At 47.0% G+C, this 26644-nt stretch overlaps 1 protein-coding gene across 1 annotated transcript in view; it reads left to right on the top strand.

Moving 5' to 3' along the window:
- Positions 1-1128: 1128 nt before the first annotated feature.
- Positions 1129-26644, top strand: part of XKR6 (XK related 6) — a 174715-nt gene continuing 149199 nt past the window's right edge. Inside the window, exon 1 of the mRNA XM_057427489.1 lies at positions 1129-1894. Coding sequence (XP_057283472.1) covers positions 1164-1894 — 731 coding nt within the window. The 5' untranslated portion in view covers positions 1129-1163. The remainder of the gene's footprint in view (positions 1895-26644) is intronic.

Below are 26644 nucleotides of genomic sequence, written 5' to 3'. Positions count from 1 at the left end.
GGAGTGGGATGGGGTCAGAAGAAGGGGGCTTAGCTGGGGATAGCATGGGGAATGATGGTGTCAGTGCACAGACGTTAGGGGAAGATACACAATGGATACTGTGTGTACTAACACAGAGGCCCAGGGAGAAAAGCAGCGGGTGTTGGTGCAATGGGAATAGGGCAGCGGATGCCAGTTCAATGGGAATTGGCAGAGGGCAGCAGTGGGCGCCAGTGCAATGGGAACTGATGCAATGAGAATGGAGCAGAGAGCAGCAGTGGATGCCGATGCAACGGGAGCAGAGCGCAAAGCAGGAGTGGGTGTCAGAAAAGTGGAAACTGGTGCAATGGAAACAGGGCAGACAGAGAGCAGTGGGTGCTGATACAATGGGAATAGGGCAGTGGTCAGCAGTGAGCGCCAATGCAATAGCAACTGGTGGAATGGGAACGGGCAGAGGACAGCAGTGGGTGCCAGTGCAATGTGAATGGGCCAGGGGGCAGTGATGCGTACCTGTACAATGGGAGCAGTGCGGAGGGCAGCAGTGGGTGCTGCTGCAATGGGAATAGGGCAGCGGGCAGCGCTAGGTGCTGATGTAACGGGAGCAAGGTGGAGGACAGCAGCAGGTGCTAGACCAATGGGAATCAGTACAACGGGAACAGGGCAGAGAACAGCAGTGGGTGCTGGTGAAATTGGAACTGGTGCAATAGGAATAGGGCAGCAGGCAGCGCTGCGTGCCCGTGCAACGGGAACGGGCAGAGGACACCAGCGGCTGCTAGTGCGGTTGGAGCTGGTGCAATGGGAACGGGCAGCGGTCAGCGCTGCGTGCCGGTGCAATGGGAGCGGGGAGGAGGGCAGCTCCGGGTGCCGGTGTGCACGGGGTGCCGGCAGAGAGCAGCACCGAGCGCGGGGCCGGCAGGTGCCGGGGCAGCACAGGGGCCCGCTCGCTTGCAGCGGCCCGGCCCGTCTGTCCCCGGCCGGCCCGGCGCGGCGCGGCGCTGCCCCGCTCGGTCGCTAGGCGGCCCGGGCCGGCCCGTCCTGCGCGGGCGCGGAAGCGCCGCCCCCGGAAGCGGCGGGCGGGCAGGCGGGCGGGCGGCGGGTGGGGGGGTGCCGGGAGCGGGGACGGGGGGGGCAGAGCGAGCGAGCGCGCCCGGCGAAGGGGCCGGAGACGCGGCGGCGGCAGCAAGATGGCGGCCAAGTCGGATGGCGGCGGCGGCGGCGTGGGCTTCGCCCAGCTGCACAACCTGGACGAGGCGGCGGCGGCGGCGGCAGCGGCGGGCGTCTGCGGCGCCGGCGGCGTCGGGGCAGCGGCGGCCGAGGGCGCGGAGGAGCCGGGCGGCAGCAGCTCCTTGCACATCTGCCACTGCTGCAACACGTCGTCGTGCTACTGGGGCTGCCGGAGCGCCTGCCTGCGGAGCCTCTTCGGGCGGGCGGCCGCCGCCGCCGCCGCCGAGCCGCTGGCCCCGCGCCCCGCCGCCGAGGGGCCGCCGCGGGCGCCGGAGGTCGGCGAGGCGGCCGAGCGGCCGTGGCTGGACTGCCTGTGGATCGTGCTGGCACTGCTGGTGCTGCTGGGGGACGTGGGCACGGACCTGTGGCTGGCGCTGCACCACTACGGCCGACGGGACTACGTCTGGTGCGGCCTGACGCTGGCCTTCGTGCTGCTGCCCTCGGTGCTGGTGCAGATCCTCAGCTTCCGCTGGTTCGTGCAGGACTACACGGGCGGCGGGCTGGGCGCCGTGCAGGGCCTCAGCAGCCGCGGGCCGCCCATGATGGGGGCCGTCGGCCGCCGGGGGGGACCCGCCGGCGGGGTAGGAGGAGCCGGCGGCACCACCACCCCCGGGGCGCAGCGCCTCTGCAGGATCTCCGTCTGGGTCTGGCAGTCCGTCATCCACCTGCTGCAGATGGGGCAGGTCTGGAGGTAAGGGGGCGGACGGGTACCCCCGGGCCGGGCGGGGAGACGGGGGTGGCCGGCAGCTCGTTGCCCGACATGGCGGTTGGTCGGCGCGCCCCGAGAGCTGGTCGCTGTCCGCTGGCTGAGGTGGGGCGGTTGAGGGTTGTTGTCAGCTCGCGGTCTGAGGTGGACGTGGGTCAGTGTCACCTCATGGTTTGAGGTAGGTCGCTGTGTTCTGGCTGAGATGGAGCAGATGGTGGAAGCTGTCACTTCATGGTCCGAGGTGGACGTGTGTCAGTGTCACCTCACGGTCCAAGGTGGACGTGAGTCAGTGTCACCTCATGGTTTGAGGTGGGATGTTGTCCCCTGGCTGAGATGGGGCCGATGGGGATCATTGTCATTTCATGGTCTGAGCTGGATGTGGGTCAGTGTCACCTCACTGTCCCCTAGCTGAGATGAGGTGGATGGCCATCACTGTCACCTCACGGTCTGAGTTGGATGTGGGTCAGCATCACCTAGTGGTGCGAGGTGGACGTGGGTCAGCATCGCATCATGGTTTGAAGCAGAGGTGGCTCATTGTCCCCTGGCTGAGGTGGGGCAGATGAGGGTCACTGTCAGCTCCTGATCTGAAATGGGCATGAGTCAGTTTCACCTCTTGGTCTGAGGTGGTCATGGTTAGTGTGGTGACCCTCGCAGGGAGAAGGAGGAGAGGTTTAGGGGTTACTCATACTTTGGGTGAGGAGACACAGGAGAAGAGATCCGCACAGAATGAGCCTGGGTGAGCTGAGGTGGGGGACATGGGGGTTGTTGTCACCTCATGGTCCAAGGTGGACGTGGGTCAGTGCTCCCCCAGGTGGAGAGGGTGTGACAGCCCCCTTTGTGCTGAGGGGGCGTCCAAGGGGAAGAGAAGCTTTCCTAAAAGGTGTCTGTGGGACTGAGCTGAGAGGAGTGGGGTCCGTTGGTCTAAGCAGGACGTGGGTCAGTGCTTGCCATGTGGAGATGTGGGGTGAGCCCTGCTTCACTGAGGAGAGCCCTGAAAGGAGAAGAGGTGCCCCCTCAGTGAGCATGTGGGGCTGGGGCAAGGGGAGTGGGGGCTGCTGTCCCCTTACAGCCTCGAGGGGACACAGGGTGATGTCCCCCCCAGCACGGGGGATGTAAGGGGCTCTGGAAGGGATTCTGGCTCCGTGGGGCTGTAGATGGTGCCTCAAGGGGTGGACTGGACTCTTGCTGCCCCACAGACACGGGGCAGGACGGGGAGTGGGGGGATGGAGCTGCTCTTCCTGACAGGAGGTGACGGAGTGAAGGCAGGCCTGGGGCTGGGGGTGACCCTCACATGGCAGCTGCGCTGCAGGGGGAGGTCCCGTGGCCCTGGGGAGGGCTTGCCCCACCGCTCCCTTTCTGTAGCAGGGGTGGCGGGGCAAGAGAAGGGCCCCACAGCAAGTGGGGGGCTGCTCCAGGGAGGGTCTGCAGGGGGGCGGGTGGCAGACCCCCGGCTGCCAAGCGCTGGGATGTGCTGTTTCCAGAGGGCTGGTATCTGCCTGCATGGATTGTGTCCTCCCCCCGGTAGATGACAAGGGGGTGAGGGTCACATCTGTCCCCAAGAACCTTTCCCCACAGGGCGATGGGGGAGCCCCCGGCTCGTTGCTCCCCCCGCATCGAAGGAGCGGGCTGTGGGAGTGGAAAAATGCATCGTGATGCCTCGGCTGTGGCTTTGGCGAGAGAAGAAACCTTCTCTTCGGCCAGGTGGCGGGGGAGCGGGCACGGCGGTGGGGTTGCCTGTCTGAGGATGAAGGTCAGAGACAGGGATTGTTCCCCTCTGGGAGGAGATAACTGCTTGGAGGAATGGACTGTGAACTGACCCCATGATCAGTGGGAATAAAACAGCATCCTTCAGAGTAAACTGGAAATTGCGTTATCCTCCCCCAAAAATGGGATGTGGGAGGAGGCAGGGAGGGATTCTCCAGGATGAAAGCCTGTAGATGCAAACACTTCCACAGAGATATTGGTCTGTCTGAAAGGGGTGTTGTGAGGACAGCTGTAAAGACCTGGCTTTGCCCAGTGTCCTCTGAGATGGGATGCAGCATAGTGAGGTGGAAGGGGTGTGAAGTGTGTGGAGGGTGGAGGGCAAAGGGAGGTCTCTGGGTTGTGGATGCACCCCTCCACCCCATAGATGGGCTAGACTAGAGGGAAGAGGCTGCAGAAGGGGCTGGTTGGGTTTTGTAGCTTTAAAAATAATCCTCAAGGATCAAAGATTGCTGGGTTTTTATTTTTCATTAAAGAAGCCAAGGGGGTGGAGGGGAGGAGATCTTTGTGGGAAGGGTATGTGGAATGGGTACCTAGGAAATAAGCCCATGAAATCATGCAGTGCAATAGCAATTACATATTTCTTTCTGCGTCTTCAATGTCATTTGTGTAGCATTCAAAGCACATTTGTTCTCAAATTCTGCTTGGGGGTTTATTCTATTTCTTTAATTTCTTTATTGCATCCGGTATCTGGTCTGGGGGATGGCGGGAGGGGGATGCCTGTGGGTGATGCGTGCAAGGGTAATGAACTGGTATGCGAGCATTTCTCCTGCTTTCCCTGATCCCATCAGCAAAAGCAGTTCTCGATGCAGATGCTCCTCTGGCAAGTTGGATTTTTCTCCTCTTGGAGCTAGGGAAAAGAAATGATTGTGTGTTAGCTGTGGTGAGAGCCGGTTTACAAAAACACCCCATGCCATCGCACGCCTGAGTGAACAGGTGGAGAGAGGGACACTGAAGAGATGCTGGCAGAGACAGAGGGGGTCCATTGTAGAGGGGCGATTTATTTGGTTTTGGTAATGTAAGCCACAAAGCTCAAGTTGCCCAGAGTTTTCCCCTCTTTTGTTAATGCAGAGGAAAACCATTTACTTCTGAGGGATTGGGACTGCCGGAAGGAGTTCACAGACCAGATCACCTCACATGAAATAAGGGATCTTTCTCTCCTGTTGATCACTAATCCCACTAGCACACGGCTCCTGCTCTTTAAGGCATGCTGTTTAGTGTGTCAGCATGAAGCTGACTCCCAGTATGTCCGAAGCAAGAATTAATGGGGATCTGCAGGCTAGCCTCCACGTGGGTGTCTTTCTGCATTCCCACTATAGATCTTGCAAAGATCATTAAAATTAATCTTGAATGTTTTGATGGACTAATACTGGGAAGCACTGTTTTAGCGGTGCTTGCCTGCAGCTAAATAGCTTTGTGCTGGTAGGAAGTTTGTACTTGGGGCTGGAGGAGGAAGACCTCAGGCAATGTGAGTTCGGTGCCTACGCACCCAGCCTGGTTTCCTGCGTGATCATGGGTACGCGCTGTGACTGCTTGTAGCGTAATCGGGATCGTACGTTACGTAGAGGCTGGCGTGGCTGTTGCTCAGCAGCTGGAAGCAAAGTTGTAAAGAATGGAGGGAGCAGGTTGGAGTTGTACAGGAATTCTCATCCTGAATACATTAGTTAATACAGGTTTTGATTTGGGGGATAACACAGGTCCTGTAGGGATTTCTTTTCCTAAATGTTGACAATAAGATGATATATAAATAACATTTTATGGCAGAAATATAAACATACATCAGACTCTTACTTTAGCAAGGTTGTCTCCTTATTTTGTCAGGATTGTGGGAGACATGGCTTCTTGGGTTTGAGCAGTCTGGATATGGCTTTGTATTCTGTTCATGTCCTCTGTTGTCCTATTCAAAGAGTGAATTGTGATGAGGCAGGAGTGCTGAGGGGTTGGTCAGTGCATGTACTTTTAGTGATATTCTTGTTCAGTTTTTTTGTCTGTGGCTGTTTCATGCTCAGCTAAGAACCAAAGGCTGTGTTAATACTGCCTGCCTGTAGTGGCTGCTGCAAAGAAAGTATACATGTGAAAAAAGTATACATATTGTAGAAATGTGTGTGTACATAGATATGTGTGTGTGTATATATATTGCTTGAAGCAGTATGATCTCAAATGGCATTCCCACTGATAAAGCTCACGTCCTGGGGTTCTTCTCTTTATAAATCTTTGGTTTTCACCTTTCATCTCAAATCTTTTAGATTATCTTGAGAGCTAGAACAGTTCAGCCAGTCTATCCAACAAGTGAAGTATGCTGGTTGGGGCATGTTACGCTCACTACTGAGCTGCTGCTGCACTACAAACTGCAGGAGGGCTCTTCACTGAGGAGGGATGCTGCAGTGCTGTGGTTTCGTGGGAAATAGGCTAAAGGCAGGTCTGTCATCAAAGCTTGCCAGGGCTGTTGCTTTCGCTGAAGTCATTCAGCTGTGTAAAATTCATGAGAAATAGTTTTTGACTTGAAGTTTTTATATCTTGGATAGTTGCACAAGTTGTATGAATGACAGGAGTATTACTGCCGTGTCGTACCTTTCTTTAACCTCTGTTATAAGTGGGTTAGTGGGTCATGATTACAGTCCTGGAATACAAGGTTTAGAGTGTAAACTACAATCCTTCATGTTGCAGTATACTATTAAAGAAAACATTATTGGATTCTGTTGGATTAACAGTATGTGTAGTTTGAGCTGAAATGAATGCTGATCAGCTGGAAATTGCTGTGTCTGTTAAACTGTCAGTAACAGTTAAGTGTCCTGACTTGAATATAACATGTTTATGGGTTTTGTTTTGAAAACTTAATGAATACACATTTAGAAGGAAAACGACCGAACCAGAACAACCCATGTCACTCTTTTGACATTAAAAACACCTTACGTATATGTGCAGTTAAAAGAAAAATTCCCAAAATTTAGGCAAAGACTTAACATTTTGTTCATTAATGGAAAGACTAAATGTATGACTTGTTCATCTGTTGGCATGCCCGGAGGTGGAAGGATGAATCAATGGGTTTAAATGGAATATGTGGTATTTAATGACTACATGGTGAGTGGGTTTAGGCTCTACTAAAATACTTTGTTCCGGGATGAACTGTGAGTTAGAAACATGCTACTTTGGGTGGTTTAGAAATACAGGCAGCTACAGCTTTTAATGTATCTGCCCAAGTCCCTTGGAGTGGGAGAACTCTGCTTGTCAAGTGACAAATGAACGAGAAGCCACTGACCTAATGCTGCCTCGTTGTCTTGGTTTGGGATGTTCAGCTTTGTGGAGGCTTTCTGTAAATTTACTGCCTTCCCTGGCACACTTGAATATTTTTTTCAGCTTTTTCTGGTTAGCTTGTCTGGCAGCTAAGTTTTTCCCTTTAGCCAAGTTTTAACAGCTTGCTTTTATAGTATGGAGTTTTGTCAGCTTCTGACAAGTTGGCAGAGGGAAGACATTCTGCGATAGATGATAAATATGTTCTCCCTACAAAATCAGGGCTGGGGTATAAGTTTTTTCCTGTGAGATGGTTCTCCCTTGCAAAAATCTTACCTACTCTGCTCCCATTTCTTAGTGTTTTCTGCAGCATCTACATAAGTGCTGGGCTATGTCTGTAGAGGTCCAAAGACATTGAATCTGAAGTGCAAGGCAGGTAGGTTGTATGTGGGGAAAATCATCATCGTCATTATCATAATGAGAAAAGGCTTTATGACTTGAGTAGGGTCTCCATTGGTTGTGGGGTGGTGGTGAGGCTCTGTGTCTTGTTGAGTGCTACCCACTAGAGGGGGTCAAACCACAGATGTTGAAGCAGATCTGCTGTGCCAGCCTTGGGAGGGCGGAGTTTCCTCCAGACCTTTTCTTGGGAGGAATAACTAACGTGCTGCCTTGACCTGGTGGGAGTTCTCTTTGCCATGCAGTTCCATGTTTTTGAAGTGACAGCATGGTGTGGGTGAGCTGGATTCAGAGGAGAAACTGGAATCGGTTTCCTCCTGGATGTGATGATGCTGTTGAAGAAGATCCAAGTGGACAGTAGGGGCAGTTTGGGTAAGGTGGTCATACAGTGACAGCAGCTCATCACTTCTCTCCCATGCTGTTTGGGGAGGAGGACGGGGAAGTAGAAGTGCTTTGGTGACCTGACTTTGTTCCGACTGAACCAGCATAAAGTTTCCATGGCTTTCAAGGTGAGGACACTGGTGCTAGTTACTTTCAAGAGACCATCTCCAGGGGTCTGAAATCTGTAAGGGAAGATGACTCTTTGATGCTGGGTTGCAGGCTGCTTTTCTAAGTGGTACTACCTGCAGGGTCTTTGACCAGAACAGTTTTTTTCAGTTGCTCAGACTTCACACTTAACTCTAGGAAAGACAGCTGTGCCTTTTTTTTCCAGGTGCCCTACGGCTTTATCTCTAATGCCAGCGGCAACCTGAAAGTGCCTTTCCTGGTGCAGGAGAGGCAGGGTGCCAAGGGAAGGAGGAAAGATGGCTCACCTTTTTAGTATGTTAAAATTGCGAGCTCTCTACTTCCCACCTTTCTAGACACTTCCATTTTGCTTTTAGCTGCACTGAGCTAGCTTTATTCCTTGCTGTAGTTCTCCTCTCAGTACAAATGTAGGTTATTCGGGGAGCATTTCTTTTAATGAAAAGGATGGAGGTAGAACTGATGGTGATAAAGCATCTCTTTGGAGGGGAGCTGCTTTCACTGTCTTGAGACTGCAAGGAACAGAAATTGGACGTCAAACATGTAATTTTCCTTGGGGAATGAAGGTGAGCCTATGGAGAAGTCTAGATCCCTCACATAACTTCTCCCTGTACTTTATTTCTCTTGAATCCTGGCTTGATTTTTAGCACCTGACTGTCATGAAAATCAGTGGTAGCAGAAGGCAGTGTTTTAACAACTGAAAGCTTTTAGGGAGGAGGAACCATGAATCAGAGTAATGCTTTGCTATAGCTAGAGATAAATTTAAATTGTAATTAAAGGCATAAGCAAAGAATATGTGCTCAAATATTGTTATTTCATTGACCCACCTTCTTCTGATGTGCTGGGATTCAGACTGATGCCCTAGTCTGCTATGGCTGCTTTAAGGTACTGAGATGCTTTTCCAAATGGGATCCTAAGAAAAATGGGGAAAGAGCTTTCCTTGGTGGAAGGATCTTAAGAAAATCCCCAAGCCTAGCAGCAGTCCAGCAGTGGGAGGAACAGCTCATGTTTCTAACCCTGTGAAGCGGAACAGCACAACCTTGCAAGGCAGATCAACAGGCACATCCCGTGTGGTGCCTGCAGTGTCAAGGATGCTTTAGAAACCTCCTGGGTTGTGGGACTAAGCATTCGTTTGTGTCTCCGGGGCAGCTGGTAGCAGCCCGCAGCAGCTCACCATGCCTGGATTTTTGTATTTATATTTTATGCAAATCCCCCCACCCTGGGAATTTGTGTTGCCCACCACCCTGTATTCCAGTTTGAGCCTGTGCTTGGTTGTATGTAACTGCTTGAGCATAGGAGCCATGTTTGTATCACTTGGGATGAGTCTCAGGAGTTGCTTTTTGTCCACCCCTGTGCAAATCTGACCCATGGACTCAGTGCTTCCATTACTTCAGTATAACTGGAGGTGTTATTCCTTGCATCTGTGCCTCAAAGCCCTAGCTGAACCAGAGCAAAGCCGGATCTTGGCCAAGAGACAAGAAATAGAGCGAAAGGCAATCTTAAATGTGTCCCCGAAACTATAATGGGACCTGAAGACTGTGCTTCTCCTCACGTCTCCTTTCTTCTGAAATCTGTGAGAGCTCAGGTTCACCTATGAAATATTCACACTCTGTCCTTAAGTGACTTGGCTGCACAGAAGATCTGCAGAATTGGCAGCTTTGCTGAAACCTCCTGTATTCCAGGCCAGAGCCCTTATTGCGAGGACCTCCACTTCCTCTGCGCTGCCTGTGTGGTTCCACATTATGATGATTCGGTTTACCTGCTGCAGAAGCTGTTGAAAATTTTTGCATCCCAAATAAATATCTGTGTATTGTATCCCCTTTTGCACAGGATGGGTTCAGGAAATAGGTGTGTTCTCACTCATCCTAAAACCCCACACAAAATAGGACTAAGACAGGAGTGCATCGTAAGTGCTGCTTTAGTGCCATGCCATAGATGGTCTGGGAATGAGGTCTAAGGAAAACAAGCCTGTTTGTGAATAGGCTTAAATTAACACTGCAGAGGTCTGCACTCATGCTGGAAAAACTCAATAGGCTGTTGTGCTATATCACCCTTGCTACCTTTGCAGGTCATCTTGATGTGGGAAAAATGTGCCGTAAACCCCCCACCAATTTGGTGGAACTCTTATTAAAACTCTTTAGAAGCCACAATGCAAAAGGCTCTGGCACCTGGAGCTGCCTTTATCAGCTTTCTAATTAAACCTGCAGAAAAAGGCACATCAAACCCAAGCGACAGGGAAGTGAGGCTGTCTGTCGGAGACTTCTTTGGCTTGCAGGGTTTGCTGCACAGAGGTTTCCGTGGGGCAGGGTTGTGAGGCCATCCTTCTGTGTGCATGGGGAGCACTGGACTTAGGTCCCTAAAAAAATAAAAGAGCGGTGGGCTCCCCATCCTCTTAGTGGGGTGGCTCAGACTTGCCTGCTAAAGCGTGAGGATGACAAGTATCCTTGTGAATTTGCAGAGGATTCCTGTGTCTGGGGAGAATCACCGTTTCCCTGGTTTCTGCTGTAAAAGAAGAAGAGTTTAACTCTTCAAGCTTGGCTCCCCCCCCCACAGGCAGTCCCAGATGACAGGACTGGCAGTAATGCATTGCTGGATGTACCAAACACAGAAGACAGCAGTAAAACACCAGGAGTGGTTTTGAGTTTGGGATTGGAATTCATCCCAGTTATGTCTAAGTGAGGGAAAAAAGAGCAATGGAGGCCGCTGTTGTTGAAGTAAAAATTGTAAAGAGTGGTATAAGCAGAAGGCATTTAAATAATGTAAACAGTCTGGCATGGGAGGAAGGATGGGAGGCATTCCAGAAACAAAGGGAAAATAGTTTTAAAACATGGTTAAAAATACACCAACTCTTGAATTCCAGAGATTATCTCAATTAGTGGTTTTTCAATATATCTTTTCAACAGAATTGTAGGAGTTCACGAAAGATAACAGAGGCTATGTGATATGGAGAAGTGATATTAATTCGTTTAATTAAAAGAATGAAGGGCTCCCTAAAATAAGATTCACTTATCTTCTGTCACAAAGGGAGACAGAAAACTGCAGCTCATAGCATCATAGTGTGGAGGAAGCATGGCGAGAGGCAGGGCTGGGAGTAAGAGCCCCCCCTTCTTTAGCCTCGGCAGTTGCTTGCTCAACGACTTCCAATAGCAAATCCCTTCCCATGGGATTAATGTGTTATTTGAGGAAAATGGTGTGATTTTTACATTTCCAAGCGGATTTTGTTACATGTTCAGGGAGCAGAAACTGGACATTTTCCTCCAATATAAAAAAACCCCAAACTCATACATCAGAGTTTTCAGGTGCAGGCAAGAGCACTTTGAACTGGGCTTCTGCATTTGTGGAGCGATGTGTGTATGCACTTGATGTCCTCATTGCTTTGGAGGCATGCTGGCGTGTGTCAGAATATATGTCCAGCCTCAGCTCTGCATATACATCCCTTGGTGTGGGGGAGAAGCATGCATTTATATCCAGTCATATTTTAAGAAGTGGAGGGGGAGAGAGTAGGTGCCAGGGAGGAAGGAAGACCCTCACACAGATCTAAATTAAATTAGGCCCCCCAATGTATATTAAAATGTTAAGTAGCACTAAGCTCTGTATCCCAGCTCAGCAATATTTCGAGGCACTTTATTGCTTTAATGGAGGGATAAAATAGAACCTGCAATTATAGTAATTTTTTCTAATTGAATATTTTGCTTTATTCTTTCCCTTTCAAAGCATGACTGTAAGTACTAGCCTTCATAAAGCTTTGGCAATATTTATACTTTCCCTTTCTGGCAATGGGTGTAAATATGCTTTTCCCTGGGCAGACTATTTCGGTCCCTCGTGGCTGAGGAGCAGAACTGAGGAGGCTGAGGAGGAAAGCGGTGGGCAATAAACCTGTCTTTGCTGGTTTCAACTGTCTTGCCACTATCCCTGGGAAATACTAGTGCAAATAGAGGGGAAATTAACAGACCAAAAGCTTTCCATTGCTGTTAGTGGATTTAATGTGATTGTCAGGTGGCTCTTTAATTAATTTATTGTCTGTGCAGGGCTAGTGCTCAACAGATGCAGGCACTACCTTATCCCCAAGCCACTGTCTTGCATGGGTGGGTGAGATCCTTGATTTCCACCACCTAGTCTTGAGTTTGGGGAGATGGGTGGGAGAAAGCACCTTATGATCTTGCTTGAGCAAGATGTAAGTGGCAGGTAAAAGCAAAAGCTGAAGGCAAAGCCCTTGCCCAAAACCATTGGAGACTGGTGGGGCAGCAATGCTGACAATAGGGACAGGGAATTAAATTAATGGTATAATTGAATGTCGATTGAGGGTTTTGAAGTAGCCATTTTTGGTGACGTAAAATGCCAGCTTTTCAAACGTAAGTTCCTACCTTCAGCTGAAGCCTTGAGCAGGCAGGAAAATGCAGATAAATTAAAATAATAATTGTGCTGTGCATTTTCTGTGCTGAATCTTTGGTTTAAAGAGGGAGATTTGCAGATACTTCCTCCATGCGTACACCCGCGATGGGATGCTGTCAGTTTTACACTGTTGCAATAGCTGCCTTCTCATCTAAAGGGGCCTTTTGATCCAGTAAACTGCTTATCTCGTGCAGTTGTCCTTTCATCTAGTGTGGGTGGTGTGTGACGGCTGACTGAAGGTGCAGTATTGTGGCTCATTTATGAATATTAATTACGGATGGAAATAATTTGGAACAGCGTGCATCCACGGCTCTCGAAGCACTGACTGCAGGAATGCGTCTGTTCCTCCCTTGCGAGAGACTTAGGGCTATAAGTCCTGGGAAGCTGTGAACTCACATTAGAGTGTGAAGTCATCATACACAGACTGTCACGTTGACACGGTGATATGGCAAGAGGTTGCTTTAATGCTTTATTTCCCAGCATTTGTTACGACTGGGCTGGGGAAGAAGTGGTTTCATAGGGGAGAGCTGCAGCAGCGCCTTGCCAAGTCATGTGCATCAGACCCAAAGCAGGAGCTGGAGGTTGAGGCTTTCGCATCAGCACGTGGCTGTGTCAAAGGCAGTGTGATAGACTTCCGTGCCCTTGTTTTTGTGAAGGACATGCTTGTCTCCTGAATGCTTAATCTTACCTTAGTCCTTGTCAGTCCTGTTCCTTTGTCACACGCTGACGTAAATGGATCGTACCACTGACATCGGGAAAGGGTCCAGTCCCAAATTTGATTCAGCTCACTTATGGATTTTACAGGAGCCCCTCTATGGGTCCATCTCATTCCTGTTCAAGTTGCTGCCTTGGATGAAAGACTTACAAAATCCTACCATGTGCACCCATCGAGTGTAGAGCCCTCTTCCTCTCGCCTGCTGGGAGCTCACCCTCAGTGGTCATTTCTCCACTTGCAAGCTGAGTAGTGGCAGGATTTGTCCTCTGGCCCTGAGATGGGCTGACATAGCGAGACCATTTCTATCATGTTAAGGTTTCTTGGCTTTTGGGAGAGGGTCATTGCCTCCAGGCTGCCAGCTGGGAATGGTTTCTGGGCTGTGCCTGAGCAGCACTGAGGAACTGCTGGGGTGAGGGCTGGTAAGTCCTAGCCAAAATTGTGCCAGAGATGGTCCTATAGTGGTTGAGCCACATAGGCAACAGCATCCCTAATATTCAAGGAGGAGCCCAAAAGGGTACAACACTTTTGGAAGGAAAATACTCCTCTTACTTAGGGTTAATTTTTATTTTCTGAGGAGAATATGTGGGGTTTTTCTCCCAGCTGGTAAAAGTGTATCCAATGTATCGGAATCTCTAGCAATATCCACTTCTAGCTTTCAGACCTGGCCATGTGGTTTACCTGTTTGGGTTGAAATTTATTTTATGACCCATATGTATGCCCCAGTAGTGGAGCCCAAATCCCTAAATTGGATCAGATTGTAAAAATCACCTTTGGGAGACTGACATTCACTTGGTCACTTCAATATTAATGCTTAAGGGTGAAACCCCCAGGTGAGTGATGGAGAAGGGAGAAGTGCCTAGGCATGTCTGTCTAGCTGAGACCCAAATACTGGTGTCCTGGTGTCAGCATCTGAGCCCTTCCAGCTCAGATGCTGATGGGGAGGATGTGGTTCGTTGCTCGTGAAGCTGTCTTTAGCACATTTTGCTCTGCAGTGAGGACCTGTGGGGTCAAGCTGGGACCATCCTGGGAGCACAGGACAGGCAGCAAGCAAGAAATATGCACTTCTGGTGCCACCCATTTTCACCAGACCTGGCTGAGCTTAATTCATGGGTTCATTTCTTTTTTTTTTAAGCAAGCTGAGTAATTAGCTGATTAACTTTAAAACTCCTCAGAGCCCTTAAAAACAGTGGTTTTAAAATGGGCTGATTATTCTGCTTTCTTCAAAGCAGGGTATTGGGAAAAGTCGTCTCCTGCAGGCATGTTCCTCTGTCAGCCCACAGGCACTCCAGGGGTGCCGCGATGTGTCACACATGCTCAGTGTCACAAATCACTTGTGTGTGTGCGTGACACTTGCTTTAAGTGGGGCATGATGCCTGTCAGAGGGCCATCATCTTGATCTGGAGGTTCAGTTTGGCATTTGCTTTGGACCTGGTGTGGCTGGGTTAGGTCTTTGAACCAGCATGCTCTTTGCTTTTCGATTGTGCACTTTAGATCTGGGATAATAACACATCAAAGTAAGCCATGCTGTTGTGGATACAGAAAAATCAGGACACTCAGTAGGACTTCAGGGAGTAATAAATTTGTTCTATATTTAATCTCATATTTATCGCAGTGTCAGTATGAGACCACTTCATTTTACTACTTTAACTGTTCCTAAGAATAACTTCATACTTGAAATATTGAGAAAGTGGCTAATACCTGGTGGTAGCTGATGGGATCCAGCTTTAATAGTTATTGATTGGTTTCAAAAAGCTCCCAGTGATATCACATCTTAGCTATTGTATGTTGGGAGTTAAAATCCTAATGGTTATTTAAGATTAGAAGTAATTGTAGATTTTCAACTTAATCATCCTTCAGCAGATGAGTACAGCCAGGACTTCAGGTGTCATTTAGGATTTGCAAAAAGTTATGATTGATCTGCTGCAGTTTTATTGTGTAAAAATCTTGGCATCCCTAAGTTCAGTGTTCTCAAGATCTCCTCCGCTGCTCTAAAATTGATGTGGCTTCTCTGATGGGGATGCAAACTCCAATTTTAAATCTGCTTGTTAGACAGTGAACACAAGAGACAGATGAACCCTGACGGGCTGGTCTTACTGTTTGGTCCTTTCTGATAGTGCCTTATATCTCAGAATGTGCAGGAAAATCTGAAGAAGTGGGCTGAAACAACCCACATACTCTCAGAAGAAGATAGAAATTAACCCTGAGTTAGGGAAATATTTTCCTTCCCCAAATTCAGGAGAGCAAAAACTAAGATTAAACACCACATTTTTGTACCAGAAACTGCCTGGGTAACCTGGCATTTACCTGAATAATCTCTCCACTTCAGAACATCACCGTAATTGATGCTTTATTACTCCTTGTGCAGAGCGTGGTTTTAGTCTTTACTTTGCTGCTCTGGAGTGTAATAATTCCGTTTATAAAAACATTTTTTCCTGGTCTGGCTTGTTGCACAATCAGAGATTTGTTAAAGGCTCTCATTGTCTTTCCTTGTTGTGATCAAGGTCTCTGTGGAATGAACCGCTGTCTTTGCTGTTTGAACACATGGATCTCACTGTAATTCCCGCTCATCCTTTAACCAGGAAAAAGCTCTTTGTGGTTGCTGGGAAGTGACTAGTTTTTTAGCAGTGGGAGCAAATTGCTGCTGACCCTTATATTTTCCTTGTTGATATTTTAACTGTGTCCTCAGAGCAAAAACCCTGCTACTGCAATTATCGGGAGCTACATAACTGCAGCAGGGAGTTTGAATTCAGGGTTTAAATTTAATTTCTGATGGCTTTGTTGACTTCTTTGCCTGGGACTGGATTATTTTCCCCTTTCTTTTAGGGGATTAGGGGATTCGTAAACCAGCCCTCCTAACAAAGGTGTCTGAAAAACTGGGAAGGTCACATCTCTTTTATTTGCTTTGAAAGAATTGCTTTTACGGTCCTGAAAGTGTGTTTTGGGGGAAATGGAGAGGATGAACAAGCATTGAAAATTTGTTAGTGCCATTTCCCATGTGGAAAATCTGGCTCACTTGAACAGAAAGCTGTTGAAGCCTCCTGACCTCTCAAGGAACCAGACCATAATTGGGCCAGTGTTGCTGGTTGGGATGCTGCTCTGGGTTCTTGTGTGCTGCTGTGAAGATACTGCTTGTGAAGGACCACAGCCCACTGACAGCATGCTCACTCCTCCGTAGTACAAAATTAACGTGCACGTGTTTAGAGTGCATATTTTTCCTGGCATTGACCCTTACAGTCAACAAAAGAGTTCTTGCCTTGGTAACACTTTCCACTGGGTATAGTATTAATTGGCTGTGCAAATTAACTGAAGACTAAACTTCATTAGGCTGCCACTATCGTTGCATTCGTAATCTTCCTGTCTGAAATCCTCAGTGAAAACATCTGTTACTCACTCAAAAGAGGAGTCTGCATTTTTAGGAGTAGTTTCACCATCATAAAACTGTGGATTTTTACTGATTGGTCTTAAAGAGCAGTTACTTTTAAAGAAACTTATTTTTCTTCCCATCTCTTCAAGAAAAAACCTTTCAGTGAGATGTTTAATCTGTGTTAACCGTAACTGCAAGTTTGCATTTGTGTGTGCAGAGTGGGTGTGGTACTCTGATATCTATCAAGAGCTCCAAGATGAGCAATGTCCTCCTTCCTTGGCTTTGCCCATCTGCCGTTTTTTCTTCTTTACCCATTTTCCTCCTGTGGGAGCCTTCCAGTGAGGCGCTGGCACAGGTTGCCCAGAGCAGCTGTGGATGTCCCATCCCTGGCAGTGTTCAAGGCCAGGTTGGACAGGGCTTGGAGCAACCTGGTCTAGTGGAAAGTGCCCTTGCCTGTTGCAGGGGGTTGCAACTGGATGAGCTTTCAGGTTCCTCCCTCCCAACCCAAACCATTCTGGGATTCTATGATGCAACTTCTGTCTTTTAAGGTATTGTTGTTTTCATCAGCAATACTTGTAAGGTAGGTCAGTGTTTTATTTGGAATCTTACCTATTCCGAAACCTGGAGTTTTTGTGTAATCAGTGCATTGAATTGCTGTGGTCATTTTTTTTAAACCAGGTTTCTCCAGGGTTGGATTACTTGCTATATTTGTTGAATAGAGTGGCAGAAACCAGTGAACAGCACATTTTTGTTTGGTTGGTTTTGTTTTGTCGAGTTTCAGTGCTTCCTTTGATGTTCTATGCAGACTTGGTTGGGTCACCTAAAAAATTTGCTAGGGATGCTTCTGGTTGTCCCAGGCTGACTCTGCCTGCTCTTGGAGCATCATCTGCTGGGGTTACACCTAGCCATTGACCCTCACGAATTTTCATGGTTTTGGAACTTGGGTACTTTCAACTTATCTGTCTCAAAAGCAGAGGCAGTGCCTGGCAGCTGCCCCATACCCCTGTACCCCATCTGAGTCCAGCCAGCTTTGTAGCAGACAGCTAGCTGTAATGGGTGAGAAATAGTGGCAATCAAAGGAAAGAAACCCTGTCATTGTAATTTCTTAGCCAAAGAGTCTTTCAGCTGTCAAACAAAAGCTTGAACACTGTCAGGCTGTGATGCAGCCTTGCTGGCCTGGCTTTTCCACCCTCACTAGTCCCAGCTTGGGTCTTCAACAGGCAACCTGCCTGCTTGAGGGAGCATAACTCTACAGGTGATAAGTTCTGAAAAGTGTTGGAGACTGAGAAGCTAATAGTGACTTAAGTTAAAGAGGCATTCATTGCAGGAGAAGTCATTTAGGGTCATCTTCCTGCTGACAATGAAGAGCTTAGCTGAGAAGATAGCAACAAAAGGGAAGTTTCATAATAGAAGTGCAGCTTAGAAGCCTGACAAATCAGGACTGGTTTTACTGAAAGCGCTGTTATGCACTATATTAGATTTCAGAAAAACACATTCATAGGAGTAGGGAATGACCGTGAAAATTTACCATCCCAAACATAAAATTTGCTCATGCATCCTTTGCTCAGTGATTCTAATGATAATGCTGAAATGACTTTATTTGTCCGTTAAAGGATATATATTACTCTTCTAATGATATGAGTAGAATTATAAAAAGAATTTTCTGCTTTAAATTAGGCTGCTTACCCAGCTCTGTGGAGTAGCTATTATTTTCCTATTTACACCATTTCCCATTCTGTGTAATCTCCGCAGCTCCACACACCACAGCAATGGGGCTGATGTGCAGATGTGAAGAGGTAGATACATCTAAAACCTCTGGATTCAGTCAGCAAAGGCATCTTCTGTCAGTTTATGATCTCATGCCTTTCCACCCTTCCACAGGAGTTCTGCTGTCTGGTAAGATTATATTGCCTTGGGTCAGACCAATGGGGTTATCGAAATGAGGCTGTTTGCTACCCTACCTATCCTGACTTGGTGCTGGGTTTTCTTGCTGTGTGCTGGCTTTGATGGGGGCCATTCCCAGTCCTGCAGTCTTTCAGTCATGCCTTTGGTGAATTAAATAACTCTGTGTGCTGAATGGGTCAGTGCTCTAGGTGACAGGTATAACTAGCTATTGTGCAGAGCTCCCTGTGATCTGTAATGACTGCCAGAGTCAGAAGAAACTACAAAGCATCATCAATGTTTGGTGTTTTTAATGGAGTTCCGATTTGAGCATAAATTGCTTTTTTTTTCCTTTGAACCTACCTCTTATTGAAAACAGTTTTCAGCGCTTGAAAGAGCTTTTCTGGGAGTAGGAAAGCGCAACTGAAGCTTGTGTATCTTCAGAGATCTCAGGCCAAGCCGCCGTGCAGCTCGTTACCGGGTTTCTGATGGTGAACAGAAAGGAGCACAGGTGGCCTAAGAAAAGGCATTGGAGCCGGCAGATGCGTCATGATTTTCCTGCAGGTTATCATGCCATCATCTGGCATTTGTGGCTTAGAACGTTCCTGAGGAGGAGGTGGTGTGTGTTTAATAGCCCGTAATAAAGACTTTAGCCCTTTGAGGGGTTTTAAAGCTTGGCAAAATTTTCTTCAGTGCTGCTTTGGAGATTTTGCTTCACTTGGTGTCTCCTTGATGGTTTCATTAGGGAGATTCCTGCATAAGAGTGTGAATTCTGAGTGAATTCTGAGGGCTTGCAGTTGTTTGCCTGCAAAATTGAGAGTGGGACTATTTTTTTCCACAAATTCCTGTGTGGAATAAGCATCTCATTCAGTCACTTCAGCTTTAGACATGTTATTCTGGAAGTGCTGAAACTCGGCAGGGTGAGTTTCTGCCCCTTGCAGAGAAAGAAAATACCTGTGCAAGAAGTACTTTTCCATAGATTGATTGTGGGGACTGTCATTTTTGAGTGGAGCAAGATACTGAATATTGCAAGGTTAGTCTTTCAGCTTCTCTGTGGTGTATCTGTGGAGGACCATGTTCTTTCCTGGTGACATTATCAACAGAGTCATGTCAGTTGAGAATTTGTCATATACCAAAGAGACTTTGAAGATCCTTGCAGTTTCTAGGGTTTGTATGTGTAATACCTTCTGGCTAGAGTTAGTATCTGGACTACAGTCAGATGAGGCACTGGGTTGAACAGCACAGTTAAGAAGATTTGGAAAACTTGTGTTTGTTCTTGATGTTTTTACTAGATGATTATATTTTGTGTACATTAACTTTAGGAATATGTGTAGAGTACTTTCTCTTTTGCTGTTAGAATTTTTAGCGTGAATGAGTTATTTACTTTGCAGTTGAAGCGTGTTTTAGTGTGAAAGAATGGTAAGGTAAGAATGCTTTAAAAAATAATCTGTGCTCTCTACAACTGCTGCAAAGAGGTCTGAGTACCTTTCAGAGGGTGAGAAACCCATCTCTGAAAACAGTATATGGGTGTTGTAATACCCCCTCAGGATGAGATACCGTCTTCTACCTGGGATGCACATGCTCATGAACAGAGTACTTGGGGTGATTATACACAGAGATGCTTTGGTGTGATACTAGGAATAACTTCAGCAGCACAGATATGTTCTGAGACCTGGGTCCCCACTGTTCAAGTTGTGATCCGAGCTGCAAGACGTACTGTTTGATTTGAAGAATAATTCTGGAAGAGGGCAAGCAGTGAGAAGGGAGCGTGGGCATTGCGAGAAGATAATGTTGGCTAAATACTTCTGGGAGGCTACCAAGTTGGTGTAATAGCTAATCTCAAAGGTAATAGCTGTCTTAAAAAGAACAGCTCCTTTCTGATTTCAGCTTCCTCATAAAGTGGTTTGGCTCATTCCTTGGAGCTGTCCATGGAGGAGCAGGTCAGGAAGAGAGTGGAGGGCTGGTGGATAAGTTGAGGAATATCATTACTTCAGCAAGTGACAGCGTGAAATGTTGTGTGTGGTTCTTCTGAATTCATAAGGGCAAGAAACAAAGTGAAAAAACAGCTTTCCATGAGCTTTTTCAGGAGCTTTCCATGATCCTGCCTTATAGGAAGGAAAATTCTGTCTAGCTCCAGCCTGTTCATGTTGTGCGGTTAATAATGCTTTCCCATTAAAATAGTTTATTTTCTCAGAAGAGAAACAAACCTGGGATTGTTTGCTGAGGTTTACTCAGTGCATAAACTTTTGATGTCTCTTCCTATCCCCTCTTCTGGTTTTTTATTGTATTTTATGAGAGCAAACTCCTCTTGCATTTCCTGCAGGGCACTGACAGTGTTAGTGCTGCTTTTTCAGGTTTGCTTGCAATGAGCACAAGCAAGCAGGCACTTATGCTTCGTAGCCCTTCTGGTACATGAAACAGTCAGCTACACAATGCCTTCCCAGCCCTGCGGGGAGCACAGTTGTCCCCTGGTACCCCAGCCCACTGCTGCTAATTCACCTTCTCTTTCTGAGCACTAAATAGATCTGGATCCCATAGAGACTTTTCATCTCCAGCAGGACTGCAGGCCACAGACCTTGTGTTCTCTGGGATGTGAGCAGGGTGTAATATTGATTATAATGCTTACTGTAGTTATTTATTACATTCATTAGCAGGGAAGAGATGAGAGACTATCATACTATATTATGTTGTCCCAGAGACACCTAGATAGTAAATAATAAATAAACAGTTGATGATGGAGTAGAACTGGTGGAAAGCTGGGATGGTCAATGAGAGGTTCTACCAGCCAGTCTTTTTGAATTAATAATGTGCAGATTCAGTGTGGTTATTACTTTTTGTGGCTGGTAATGCTGTATTAAGGGACCTAAGTGACTGGAGGCATACCTCAACTGAGCTAATTGAGGTCCGTCTTGAGATGACTGGCTTCCTCTCTATTTATTGCACAGCACTGTGACTTTGGATACATGTCTTCCACAGGATTTCACCCAGAGATAAACTCCTCAAAACTGCTATTTGGCTGTGAGCATACACTTCTAACAAAGCAAAGATATAGCTAAAATGATTAATGTCCCTGATGTGGTGATTTGTTAGAAGAGGGAGGTAAGAAACAGAGCAGAGCATTGTGCTACTCATTTAATTTTCTTATAGTTTACTGCCAAACAGACCTTTCGTTATCACAGAGAGAGACACAAATGTCTCTGCACATGCATGGGATTATAGAATTTTCTAACTTTACTGGTTATCATGGACATTTACCCAATATTCAGTGGAGGCATTTGAATCCAGAACCAGCCCAGAGCCCAGTACTGCAGCTGTGGTGCCCTATTTTGTAAGGAAGATAAAACTTATCATTTGGCCAAAGTGGCCTCAGAAGGAGGTCAGTGACAGTAGGAGTAGCTAAATTCAAAGCATTGAAGAGTGGCCAAAATTTTTTGGCTGCTTTTAGTTGTTATTAGCTATTAAAAAAAATGCCAAACAAACTTAGATTTATGATTTGCTGTAAGCAGCTGTGACTTGTAAATAAAGGCATTCAGCTCTTTATTCACAGTGTAAACCAGTGGAGATGTATTTAAAGCAATAAACCCTGTAGCTGCAGTTGTGTTTTTATGTTAAATCCTGTTTATGTAAGACTTAATTTACACAGGGCTTTACAAACACTGGTGAGGCATGCTTTCCCTGTGCAAGTAACTCATTCTTAGAGGCTTGGGCTTTTCAAATTAGTACTTTTTCTAGTTATTGAGGCATCCCTTCACCTCCCTGTGTACCCTCTGCCTGGCTTCTCTAAGTAATCTGTGAGCCAGAGCCTGTTTTTTGTATACAGCCATTGCTTTACCCAGGGGGGAGCTCTGATTCCCAGTAGGACACTGGGTTCTATTTTGATGCTGGCAATAATATTTTAGGGATAGCGAGTATTGCACCCAGGAGGTGAGCTGCCAGCTCACGTAGCTTGTAGAAGCAAGCCCAGCCTTACTTTAATGCCAGACTCTATATGTGTGTGTATAAATAATATTGCTGTTGTGACAAACACTAGTTAGAACATCATTCATCTCATAATTAGGGTTCTTGGTATTGTTGTTTATATCAGTCCTACTCCTCAACTTGGGAAGGATCCTCTTTTATGTTGGAGGCATAGGGAGTTCAGCACATCATAGTGCAGGTTGCATCTCCAGTGCACTGTCATGCTCTCATATAGAGCGGGCTTGTTCTCATGAGGTTTTCCCCTTTCTTGAACTTGCTTGTGGCATCAAGCACCTCAGACAGGCTCAAAAGCATGAGTATTTCCTGCAGGAGTGTACTGTATTCTCCTGGTGCCAAATGGGTCAAAATCTGATGTGGTTGTGGCAAACTGCAGAGCTGGCAAAGGAATGAATAAATCCGAGACTGTACCAGCGTTATGGGGAGATGATCGTTAACCAGCATTAGTGTTTAAAAAGTGGTGTCTAGACATTCAAACACTGCTAATAGCCTTTGATTAACCATTTTTGTTTTGTTCTTGCTCAGTGTGTTAATCACTGTGATTAAAATGCTTAGCCACCATGGAGCTAGACGTTGTATAAATTAGTAAGTAAGCAAATCCAAACAGATGGGGCAGGGAAAATTAGTGTCTCAGGCAGGGCCAGCATTAGACAAGGCAGGGCCAAGGAAGATTTAGGGGGAGACCCTAAATAATCTAAAAAAGTAAATTGCCTGTCCAGTGAGCCTGCCAGATTTCTCCACCCTCCTATAAAGCTGTGCCTCCTTGAGCCTTTTTTCTCTGCCTCTAGAACTCATTGCTGTCCTCACCTGGTCTACCAGGTCCTGGGGTGAGCTGCGTCTCTGTCCAGGATGCTACAGACAGGCCTGGAAACAGCTCTTCCCCTTGCACAGGACAAGTTATTAACATGCCAGCTTCTCTGTGGTGTGGATGCTGTTCCCCACACTGCAGGTCATTGCAAATGGAGGAGCTGGAGAGAAGGGTCAGCCACTCAGTTCTGGCTCAAGAACAGTCCAGATTTCTAGGTTTTGTTTTTTCATTTTCATAGCAGTAGCAAAAGAGTACTACTGATGTTCAACCACTCCACCACCAATGAGCATCGATACCGTCCTTCACAGGGAGGACTGCCTAATTTAAGCTGTTTGTCTTAGGGCTAAGTCCTTGTCTGATGCAGATTTTCAAGGAAGAAGCAGAGCTGGAAAGGATAGGAGAGACATCTTGCACTACTTGTAAGATCAGGAGCCTTAATAGGTGTTGAGATGTGTCAAAATCAGAATCCAGTCGTGTCACCTCTAAAGAGAAATCACGGTTAAAATAGGTAAGAGTGGCGGTGTCTCTGCGGTAGGCTTAGACAAAAGATAGAGTTACCTGAAGGAGGGAGTGTGTCTGTGAAGGTGATGGTGAGACCATGCTAACAGCCCTGTCTGTTCTTCCTTTTCCTTAATGTGGTTTTGCGTGTTACTCATTTTGTGTTAGAGCTGTGTGAAAAAAATTAAATGGGTAGTTTTGGTGACAACAGGTTTTCTGCCTGTTACGTGCTAGGATCTGTAGCTAGGAATTCCAATTTCCCTTCTAATCAAAAGGCTTCCTAAACCTTTCAGAAGTGCCCTCCTGGGATGACTGCACTCACAGAAACACAAATGCTTTGTTTCTGCTGGTGTCCGTCTCTCTTCAAAGGTAGCTGAAACACAGTACAGCCACCAACCCAGTCCTGCTCTTCCTTCTCCAGTTGCTCCAGCCTAGGCCTGTGTATGCAATGGTCCTAGGATATCACAGTGTAAAAAGCTGGGAATTCTTGCGGTTACATGAAATGCTGAATTTAAACTGAACCAGTGTCAAATCACTGCCTTTGTGGTCCTTTTCATTTCAGTTTAATTTGCTCTTGTTTTTTGCCGTGCCGGAGGGATTTTTACTGATAGTGCAGCAACATCACTGTTGGGCATGGGTCTACTGGTCAGCAGAAGCTTTTGGGCTGTGAGACGAGTGGGGCTAGAATGGGGACATGTCTGGGGGAGAAGGTTTCTGCTCAGGGCTCAGCTATGAGGTGTCAGCACCTCTGTGGGGTTAAGAGCTAGTGCAGCTCAGACCCTTGAGTGGCAGGAGGTAAAATCCTGGCCCCGTTGGAGTCAAAATGGCAGCGCTGGTCTTAGATGGAATATGTCGCATAGGCTTGGGTCACAGGAAGCCACCTCTGTTGATCTGTGCTTGGGTTTAGTTGGAGGGTTTCTCCATCCTCCCAAGAACTGAAAGCAGCTCCTGTTGGATGAAAGCATGCTGTGGAGATGTGTTGCTGGTGGGTGTGTGTGCCTGGCAGTCAACAGTGGATGGATTCAGAAAGTCTCAGACAGCAACAAGACTCCAACTGAACAGATTTCCAGGCAGAAATCACACACTTGATGAACTCTGAGGGTATGTTCTTGGCTCCTGGTACTCTTCTCCAACCCCAGACAATACTATATCGTTTAAAAGTCAGTCCTTCTCTGCTTATTTGTTTGGGTTTGGTTTGGTTTGATTTCTCCATCCCCTTCCTATAGTTATTCTCCTCCTGTCCTTAGATGAACCATCTATCTTTTTCATAATCTAATTTCTTTCTTAGCTTGCCTAATCACAGGAATTGTTAAGCCTCATAAAAAGCCATGGTGGCTGTGCCTTCTTCCTTATGCTGGCCTTCTTTCCATGCTTCTCCTGTATTTTTTTCCCCGGGGTACATACCTATATGCAGGAATTCATAAATAGAGCTAAATAAAAATATGTTTCTTTTATACGTGAAATACATAAGAGGACTTAAGACTCAGTGTTGTGTACATGCCCTAAAAAGTTGGGCTTATTCAGCACTCTTCTAAGGCGATTGAGACATGAGTGTACAGCTGTGTTAAGCTGCAAAGTGACCACAATTCCAAGTGCATTGCAAATTTTTTATTTGCAGTGTGTTAAGGTTCTCAGAAACTGCTGTATTGTTATTGCCAGGAAAACGCTGACATATATTTTATGTAACACATCAGATGTGATACAGACTCACTTTGCAGAACTGAGTAGCATTGCTACGGCCAATTGTTCAGCACAGCATTTTGCTACGTTTTCTGACATGCTTAATAAAGATATTTTCATGATTCTAGATTCAGTCTGAATGCCATTAACTGCTGGCTTTCTGAGAAAACAGAAAGGCAGCTCATAATGCTAGACTCTGCAGGTTTTGCTCAGCAGCCATTAGGTACAACTTCAGAGCATCTAAACCCTGGAAATGAAAAGCACCTGCACTGACTGGTGTAACCTGGGCCGCTGCTTTCTGTCCATCAGTGTTCTGCAAACTGACTTCCCATCAGGGTAAGGCAGAGCTGGGGCGTATTTTCTCAAGGGTGGGGATGGTTGAATATTCTGGCACATAGGAGACCTGCCAGAGAATATAAGGAAAGCATCTGCTGTCAGGCTCTGTTAGGGTCCCCATTATATCCATGTGTTGCCGTGACACAGCCCAGAGTCCATAGACTTGCGTGCCTTGCAGCCAGAATATGGAATCATCGTGTCAGTAGAATGGGAGCTGGGTCTCACTGTTTAGCTTGGATTTAGTATTTTTTTCACTTACAGTCTTCTGCAGAGGTTATGTGGGGTGGGAGGAAAGCGGGAAGCCTGGTGTCGTGATTTGGAGTTGTACCTAGGTTTGCATGTGGTTTTGATGTGCTGGGAGAGAATAGTCTGCTTGTTTGCATTTCAAAGGTTGGTGTTGATTGATGTAGTGTTATCCCCTATACATGTAAGAGAGTACTCTTAAGGGAGTGCTGCATCACTGAGCATCCCTGTGGAGAAGGGATCATTCTCATAGCACATCCCTTCCCAAGGAGGGCATACCTGCTCCTCAGGCACAACCAGTTTTCTCCAACTTCTCTGATTTTGTGCTTGGCGTGTAAAGCAGAGGGGTTTTCACCAGCAAGAAACAAAAATGTGCATGTTTGACTTTTGCCACTGTGAAGACTGCAGGAGAGGAAAGAAGACTGTGCTCTTGTGATGCAGGTGTCCTGTTTGACCATGAGAGCTTTTAAGAAGCCTAGCAGTGCAGGAAAAGGATGGAGGCCAGGAAGAGTGTGAAGGAGAGGGTGGGATGTTCAGCCTGACTTTCACAGATCCCATAGATGCCCCAGTTTGGTGCAGAAACTGAAGCAAGCACTGACAGAGAGTTGACTTGCTCTTTTGCATAGATCTGAGCAGCTTCTGAGTTGCTTAAAATAAGCACTTCAAAGGTATCACATTCCTGAGGATGGAAATGGTAAAGTACGCACGAGTTGGAGCTCTGGGGAAGGATGTGTTACAGAGCTGAGACTGAGATGTGGGGAAGTTGGGCTGTGGGAGTCCAGACACTGTCTGTACTGAGGAATATGTGGCAGAGGGGCCAGAAAAAAATGGTTCTGTGGTCAAGTGAAAAAAATATGCATAAAGTTGGCTGCA

Source organism: Pezoporus wallicus, unplaced genomic scaffold, assembly GCF_028554395.1.
Source record: "Pezoporus wallicus isolate ANWC-B61680 ecotype Strahan unplaced genomic scaffold, APGP_CSIRO_Pwel_v1 contig_6464, whole genome shotgun sequence".
Taxonomy (NCBI): Eukaryota; Metazoa; Chordata; class Aves; order Psittaciformes; family Psittacidae; genus Pezoporus; species Pezoporus wallicus.
This window is presented reverse-complemented; position numbering and strand designations above follow the sequence as displayed.